The sequence below is a fragment of the Scyliorhinus canicula genome, chromosome 4, assembly GCF_902713615.1.
Source record: "Scyliorhinus canicula chromosome 4, sScyCan1.1, whole genome shotgun sequence".
In the NCBI taxonomy this organism is placed as follows: Eukaryota; Metazoa; Chordata; class Chondrichthyes; order Carcharhiniformes; family Scyliorhinidae; genus Scyliorhinus; species Scyliorhinus canicula.
This window is the reverse complement of record NC_052149.1, coordinates 218,980,464-218,989,272: the sequence shown is the minus strand read 5'-3', so window position 1 is coordinate 218,989,272 and position 8,809 is coordinate 218,980,464. Positions and strand designations below refer to the sequence as shown.

The 8,809-nt window shown below is 45.8% G+C and overlaps 1 protein-coding gene across 1 annotated transcript in view; it reads left to right on the top strand.

Moving 5' to 3' along the window:
- Window positions 1–1,566: 1,566 nt before the first annotated feature.
- Window positions 1,567–8,809, top strand: part of LOC119965372 (HMG domain-containing protein 3-like) — a 60,119-nt gene continuing 52,876 nt past the window's right edge. The window contains exons 1-4 of the mRNA XM_038796076.1: window positions 1,567–1,649; window positions 2,445–2,821; window positions 4,592–4,719; window positions 8,381–8,482. Coding sequence (XP_038652004.1) covers window positions 2,457–2,821; window positions 4,592–4,719; window positions 8,381–8,482 — 595 coding nt within the window. The 5' untranslated portion in view covers window positions 1,567–1,649; window positions 2,445–2,456. The remainder of the gene's footprint in view (window positions 1,650–2,444; window positions 2,822–4,591; window positions 4,720–8,380; window positions 8,483–8,809) is intronic.

Genomic DNA, 8,809 nt, shown 5'->3' with positions numbered 1-8,809 from the left:
TCTCTCTCTCATTCTTCCCCGCCCTCTCTCTCTCTTCTAACCTGCCTCTTCTCCTCTCTTCTCCCCGCCTCTCTCTCTCTCTCTTCCCCCGCCTCTCTCTCTCTCTCTCTTCTCCCCACCTCTCTCCCTTCTCTCTCTCTCTTCCTTCTACTCCCCCGCCTCTCTCTCTCTCCTCTTCTCCACCTGCCTCTCTCCCCCTTCTCTCTCTCTCCCCCGCGCCTCTCTCTCTCTCTCTTCTCCCCGCCTCTCTCTCTCTCTCTCTCTTCTCCCCGCCCTCTCCCTCTCTCTCTCTTCTCCCCGCCTCTCTCTCTCTCTCTCTCTCTCTCTCTCTCTCTTCTCCCCCGCTCTCTCTCTCTCTCTCTCTCTCTCTCTCTTCTCCCCACCTCTCTCTCTCTCTTCCCACCACCTCTTATTAGGGCAGCACGGTTGCACAAGTGGATAGCACTGCAGCTTCACCGCGCCAGGGTCTCAAGTTCGATTCCCCGCTGGGTGACTGTCTGTGCGGAGTCTGCACGTTCTCCCCGTGTCTGTGTGGGTTTCCTCCCAGGGGCTCCGGTTTCCTCCCACAGTCCAAAGGCATGCAGGTTAGGTGGATTGGCCACACTAATTTGCCCTTAGTGTCCAAAACGTTTGGGAGGGGTTATTGGGTTGCGGGCATAGGGTGGAAGTGAGAGCTTAAGTGAGTCGGTGCAGACTCGATGGTCTGAATGGTCTCCTGCACTATATGTTCTATGTTCTGTCTCTTCTCCACCCCCTCTCTCTTCTTCCACCCCATTCTCTTCTCCCCCCCCCCCCCCCTCTCCTCCCCACTCTCTTCTCCCCCCTCTCTCACTCTCTGTCCACCCCCATCTCAGACGTCTACTCCTTTTTCCTGAATACACTTACAGACATTAATGTTAATTGCTCCTCCAATCACGGTCTGTTTCAGTACATTTGCTGCTGATATGTTCGCTAGTGTGGAGGAATGGGAGAGGAACTACCTGTGATTGGAGGAGCCGCTCCTGTTCAGAATCATCTGCTCCTCTTACTTGCATTTTGACAATTGTCTCCCTGGGCTGCATTGAGAGGCTTTGCAGACTGCATCCGGGCTGTGGGTTGGACAAGCCTGCTTTAGATGATTGCAAAATTTGCTTGGTCTACTTTTCTTTGAGAAAGTGATGTGTCTCCTTGTGATTCTACTCCATGATTGCAAATTAAATATGAGAGTTTAACAGTGTGACGGGGTGGGGAGGCGTGGTGGTTAGCACTGCTGCCTCACGCGCTGGTTTGATCCCGGCCCCGGGTCACTTTTCGTGTGGAGTTTGTACGTTCTCCCCCTGTCTGCATGGGTCTCACACACACAACCCAAAGATTGAAGGGTAGGTGGATTGGCCACACTAAATTGCCCCTTGGAAAAACTTTTTAAAATAAACTTGGAAAAAAAAGTGTGATGGAAGAAAACATATCTCGTTAAGCATTTCGTATTTCTACCATGATATCCTTCTAAAAAAATCTTTTGAGTTGAAGCTGATGCATTGTTTAGTAACTTGCATTTTTAAGAAAGCTTGATGCGGACTATCAGAGTTTTGATTTTCTTTTGTTTATAACAGGGCAAGGAATTGCAGGTCTTAAATGTACGTGTGGAATGTAATCAAGAGAAGCAAAGCAAGGTATTGTAAGGTGCACTTATCATCCTGTTTCTCATCAAAATGTTTTATTTTTTTCCCACCAAAACTGTACAAAATGTGATTATTTCAAATTCTGGAATTTGTAACCAGCAACTTTTCAAGTTTTCAAAATCCACACTTGACCCCTTTGTGAAACTATTTATATTGATCACTCATGGCAGTGAAAAGTTGTATAAGATTGAACTACATCAATGTACTGCATTCAAAACATTCTCTTTGTTTAAAGGATTTGGGAATTTCTGAACTCTGCGTGTCTTTAAAAGGGAAATTCATACTCTTCGAACTGTTTGCTCTCAAATTTAAAGAGCAGCCTGATCAGTTTTAATAGCTGTTAGTGTTTCAGTTCCAGGGCGAAGAACAGCTTGAATATTAATTTCTCTATTTAAAGAAAAGCAGCCAAGTAACTTTTATATGCCAAGATGTCCTGATGCCTCAAAATTTCCATTGTAGTTAAATGTGAGATGTGTTTTACTAGGTTAAAGCTAATAAATGTGGTTACAATGATGGGACTGTTTCAGAAAATTGCAATAGCTAGCTCTATTTTTAAATTCTGTACTTTGTTAATATTTTACCTTATCGTATGGGAATTTGAAACTGAGCTCATATTTTGGCTTATCACATATTCCATTCTAAAGAATTGAACAGAATTCTTTACTTCTATATTCTCTATTGCTAAATTTCCTCAAATTGTTGGTTAAGGAGAAGCAAGCCTATATATTGAGTGCAAATAGATTTTTCTCGGCAAACTCTCAAGGTTTATTTTCTCTGAATGGACAGGAAACAGCAGATATGTCTATCAGTACAAAGGACACAGCTCAATCCAGTTTGGAAAGTTCGCAGGCAGTAACTCAGCTTCTCAGTGTAGCTTCAGAAGACCAAAGAGAAGAGGAACATCAACCAATGCAAACTAATTGGCAGCAAACTGTACATGTTGAGCCCAACAGGCCAACTACAGCAGTGCCCACAGTGCAGATGGAGGAACAGGTCCTTCCAACACATCTTTGCAATGCAGCATTAACCGGTGAGCATACAGTGGAAGCACAGTCTGAAGGTGTCGTGAAGGAGCCAGAGGTTCTAAACCACCAAACATCAGGAGCCAAGAACAACACAATCAGTGGCTCCCATGGAGTTAACAGTACAAGACCAGGATCAAGGTCAGTTCGTTTGTCGAATAAATCTAATACTTTTCTGAACTTCATAACCAACAGTGATGGAAAATGACATCAAAATAAGATCGACACATGGGGGAATTTTCAGCTGGCATTCGCTGCGGGCGAAATGGCAACGCCAGTGGAAAATCCTGAAGAGACCATGGGAACAAGATACTCGGTGGCGATATCTTTTTTTTTAAATTTAGAGTACCCAATTAATTATTTAAAATTAAGGGGCCATTTAGTGTGCCAATTCACCTACCCTGCACATCTTTGGGTTGTTGTGGCAAAACCCCCGCAAACACTGGGAGAGTGTGCAAACTCCACACGGACAGTGACCCAGAGCTGGATTGATGGACCTCAGCGCCGTGAGGCAGCAAGGCTAACCACTGCGCCACCGTGCTGCCCGTCGGTGCCGATACCTTGTTCTAAGATTTTCCCTGCCTCTAACAGGTGGTACAACTGGGTGGGAATCCCATTTAAATACATTTAAGTGTATTTAAAGGACTCCCCCCCCCCCCCCCCCCCCCCCCGGGCTTATGTTCCTCCTCATCGACGTGATGTCAGGTCAGCAAGGTTTATAGCCGCTATTGAAAAATGGAAAGCTGTCGAGTGGAACCTACCAGGGATACAAAGGTAAATATCACCCCCGGGGAATAGAGACATGCCTAGGCAGTGCCACCTCGGCAGTGCCAAGGCGGGCCCCCTGGGAAGCCTCATTGTAGGGGTCCCCTAATGTGTGGTTGGGGGGAGGGGTTGCCCTGATGCTTGGTGGGAGGGCGAGCTGATCCACATGGTTGACTCTTAAATGCTGGGGAACTGGAGTCTCATGTGAGCCAGACCAGGTAAGGAGAACAGATTTCTTTCCCTAAAGGACATGAGTGAACCAGATGGGTTTTTATAACAATCAACAGTGATTTCACGGTCGTGATTAGAATTTTAATTTCAGCTTTAATTTTTAACTAATTCAAATTTTCACCAACTGCCATGGCGGGAGTCGAACCAGCTCGCCAGAGCATTACCCTGAGTCTCTGAATTATTAGTCCTATGACAATACCAGTACGCTACTGACTCCCCAGTATCCATCTATAATCAACCCTCTGGTTATTGCTCCTTCAAATTTTAATCCACTTTTCATGTGTGAACCTGACAGTGGGCTGGATTCTCCGACCCCCTGCCGGGTTGGAGAATCGCTGGGGGCCGGCGTGAATCCCGCCCCTGCCGGCCGCCGAATATTCGGCAGGGGCGGGAATCGCGCCGCGCCTGTCGGCGGGCCCCTCCCGGCGATTCTCCAGCCCGCGATAGGCCGAAGTCCCGCTGCTGTCATGCCGGTCCCGCCGGCGGAAATCAAACCACCTACCTTACCGGCGGGACCAGGCGGCGCGAGCGGGCTCCGGGGTCCTGGGGGGGGGGGGGGGGGGGGGGGAGTGGGGTGATTTGGCCCCGGGGGGTGCCCCGAAGGTGGCCTGGCCCGCGTTCGGGGCCCACCGATCCGCGGGGGGGCCTGTGCCTTGGGGGCATTCTTTTCCTTCTGCGTCGGGCATCAGCCTCCGCGATGGCCAATGTGGAAGTGACCCCCTCCCCAGTGCATGCGCGGGGATGACGTCAGCAGCCACTGACGCTCCCGTGCATGCGCAGACGTTTGCAGTGTTTATGTAAGCCTACTTGTGACAATAAAGATTACTATTATTTGTTAATTAGTCTTAATATCTTGCGGAGAAGCGTGAAAGAGAATTTTATTTACCAGGCACCTGCTTTCTATCTCTAATGCAGTATCTCAAGACAAAGTTTGCCAGTACGACAAAGAAGCAGAGCGAGAGGACGAACCAGATCTGGCTTAATGACCGGTTCTGCTCGCTCACGACCACGTGTGATCCTACCAGCAGCCCCTTCAAACACAAGTTAGTATGGTGATGCAAAAATTATTATCAAATGAAATTTGATAGGGCATGTGCCTAAAGCTAGGATCAAAGACTTGGGTTCTAAGGAGTAAAGAGGCAGAAAGATTTAGGGAGTTAGTTCCAGAACTCAGAGTCATGGCAGCTGAAGAGACAGCTGTCACTGGTGGAGTGATTAAAATTGGGGATGCTTGAGGGACTACAGTTGAAGGAACATGAATATCTCTGGGGTGAGGGTTGGAATGTTCTAGGGCTGGAGAACGTTGCAGAAATAGGAAGGGACAAGGATGAGAACTTTAAATTTGAGATATTGCTTAACTGGAAGCCGGCGTGTGAAGTGAATGGGACATGTTGTGAGAAAGAACATGGGCAATAGAGTTTCAGATCACCTCGTATTTGTGCAAGATGGAAGCAATGAGACCAGCCAAGTGTGAAATGGAAAAGTCCGGTCTGGAGACAACAAGACATTGACTATTTCAGCAGCAGGTGAGCTGAGGCAGAGACAGTCAGGGAATGTTATGGAGGTGGAAGCATGGAGGTTTTGGTGATGACACAAATGTTGGTTGGCAACCCGACCTGAGATCAAAAATGTTAAAGTTGCCAACAGCCTATTTCAGCCTCTGATAGATACCAGGAAGTCAGTGGCTCTGGAATGAAGTTTGTAGCAGGGACTGAAGACAATTAGCATTCCTAACATTTAGTTGGAGGAAATTCTGCTCATTGAGAACTGGATGTCAGAGAAGTAGTTATAGAATTTTCACGCCATGAAGAGGTCAATTAAGTTGGTGGTGGTGAGGTAGAGATAGGCCATCACTCCATGTTGGAGCCTGATGCTGCTTTTTCAGATGGTTTTGCCGAGGTATAGTGTATAGTTGAGAAAAAGTTTTTGGCTAAAGCTAGATCTTTGAAGGACATCAGAGCTAATAAAGCTATGGTGCTCAAAGTGCTTTAGAACATAGAAAAATAGAGCACAGAACAGGCCTTTCAGCCCACGATGTTGTGCCAAACTTTTGTCCTAGATTAAGAACAAATTAATCTACACCCCATCATTCTACCGTAATCCATGTACCTATCCAATAGCCGCTTGAAGGTCCCTAATGTTTCCGACTCGACTACTTCCACAAGCAGTGCATTCCATGCCCCCACTACTCTCTGGGTAAAGAACCTACCTCTGACATCTCACCTATATCTTCCACCATTCACCTTAGATTTATGTCTCCTTGTAATGGTTTGTTCCACCTGGGGGAAAAGTCTCTGACTGTCTACTCTATCTATTCCCCTGATCATCTTATAAACCTCTATCAAGTCACCCCTCATCCTTCTCCGTTCTAATGAGAAAAGGCCTAGCACCCTCAACCTTTCCTCGTAAAACCTACTCTCCATTCCAGGCAACATCCTGGTAAATCTCCTTTGCACCTTTTCCAAAGCTTCCACATCCTTCCAAAAATGAGGCGACCAGAACTGCACACAGTACTCCAAATGTGGCCTTACCAAGGTTATGTACAGCTGCATCATCACCTCACGGCTCTTAAATTCAATCCCTCTACTAATGAACGCTAGCACACCATAGGCCTTCTTCACAGCTCTATCCACTTGAGTCGCAACTTTCAAAGACCTATGAACATATACCCCAAGATCTCTCTGCTTCTCCATGTTGCCAAGAACCCTACCGTTAACCCTGTATTCCGCATTCATATTTGTCCTTCCAAAATGGACAACCTCACACTTTTCAGGTTTAAATTCCATTTGCCACTTCTCAGCCCAGCTCTGCATCCTATCTATGTCTCTTTGCAGCCGACAACAGCCCTCCTCACTATCCACAACACCACCTATCTTCGTATCATCTGCAAATTTACGGACCCACCCTTCAAATCCCTCATCCAAGTCATTAATGAATATCATAAACAGCAGAGGACCCAAAACTGATCCCTGCGGTACGCCACTGGTAATTGGGCTCCAGGCTGAATATTTGCCATCCACCAACACTCTCTGACTTCTATCGGTTACCCAGTTTGTTATCCAACTGGCCAAATTTCCCACTATCCTATTGCCTCTTTACTTTCTGCATAAGGCTACCATGGGGAACCTTATCAAATGCCTTACTGAAATCCATGTACACTACAACCACTGCTTTACCTTCATCCACATGCTTGGGTCACCTCCTCAAAGAATTCAATAAGACTTGTGAGGTAAGACCTACCCCTCACAAATCCGTGCTGACTATCCCTAATCAAGCAGTGTCTTTCCAGATGCTCAGAAATCCTATCCCTCCGTACCCTTTCCATTACTTTGCCTACCACTGAAGTAAGACTAACTGGCCTGTAATTCCCAGGGTTATCCCTATTCCCTTTTTTGAACAGGGGCACGACATTCGCCACTCTCCAATCCCCTGGTCCCACCCCTGTTGACATTGAGGACGAAAAGATCATTGCCAATGGCTCTGCAATTTAATCTCTTGCTTCCCATAGTATCCTTGGATATATCCCGTCAGGCCCGGGGGACTTGTCTATCCTCAAGTTTTTCAAAATGGCCAACACATCTTCCTTCCTAACAAGTATCTCCTCAAGCTTACCAGTCTGTTTCACACTGTCCTCTCCAACAATATGGCCCCTCTCATTCGTAAATACTGAAGAAAAGTACTCGTTCAAGACCTCTCCTATCTCTTCAGACTCCATACACAATCTCCCGCTACTGTCCTTGATTAGACCTATCCTCACTCTAGTCATTCTCATATTTCTCACATATGTGTGAAAGGCCTTGGGGTTTTCCTTGATTCTACCCACCAAAAATGTTTCATGCCCTCTCTTAGCTCTCCTAATCCCTTTCTTCAATTCCTTCCTGGCTATCTTGTATCCCTTCAGCGCCCTGTCTGAACCTTGTTTTCTCAGCCTTACATAAGTATCCTTCTTCCTCTTAACGAGACATTCAACCTCTCTTGTCGACCATGGTTTGTGAGTCAGATTTTAAATCTGCAACCAAAATAATTTATTTTCATGGTAATATAATCACACTGTCTTCTTGGGAACTCTTCCTATTAAACTGTGTGCACGGTGTCAAAGTATCCTTCTTTCTAGCAAAAAGGATATTTGTTACAGGGGCTGGTTTAGCACAGTGGGCTAAACAGCTGGTTTGTAATGCAGAACAAGGCCAGGAGCGCGGGTTCAATTCCCGTAACGGCCTCCCCGGACAGGCGCCGCAATGTGGCGACTAGGGGTTTTTCACAGTAACTTTATTGAAGCCTACTTGTAACAATAAGCTATTATTGTTATTATTATTACTCTTTTAAACTCTAGTAGATACAAATCCAATCTCTCCAATAAGACAACCCATCCATTTATCAGTCTATTAACCTTCTCTGAACTGCTTCTAACACATTTACATTTCTCCTTAAAAAGGAGACCAATATTGTACACAATAATCCAGATGTGGTCTCACCAATGCCCTGTACAGCTGAAGCATAGCCCAATATACTTCTGGGCTCAAGAAAAACAATATGTTCTAACCTAGTTTCTCAAGGATCTCCCCATAACTGAAATTCCTTTGTTCTGGTACATCTCCTCTGAACCCTCTCCAGGGTCTTGACATTATTCTGAAATTATAAGACTTAATCAACACACCAGAGAGGCCTTGTCGAAGATTTTCTAATATATTTTGCTTTGTATAGCTCCACAGTCAGGGGTCACCTACATTCAAGTGGTCACAGTGCCCATCAATCAAGCAGATCCAACAGATTCCTCTGCGTCTTCAGCAAACAACAAAGCCCCAGGTATGGAACTCCTTGGAAAATTGTTGTGAAATATTTAACATTTTATTTTCCAATAACCTGCTGACATAAAAATACTCAGGACCAAAAATCTAGTCTAAGATACCATGAGGTGATTTTGCCACGAAGACACAAAACAAGTGCCGCCTTAACTTTGTGTCAGAAAATCACCTCTAATGGTAAATTGATTGAAGTTCAGACTTTTGCAGGGTCTTTATGGAGAGTAAATTCCTGTCCGATTGGTGCTCGCCACCTATGATGAGAGTTTCCACCTTTATTTCCAGTATTATTAATTGTTTTAATAGATTTGGAGATGGGTTTCAGTCCCAA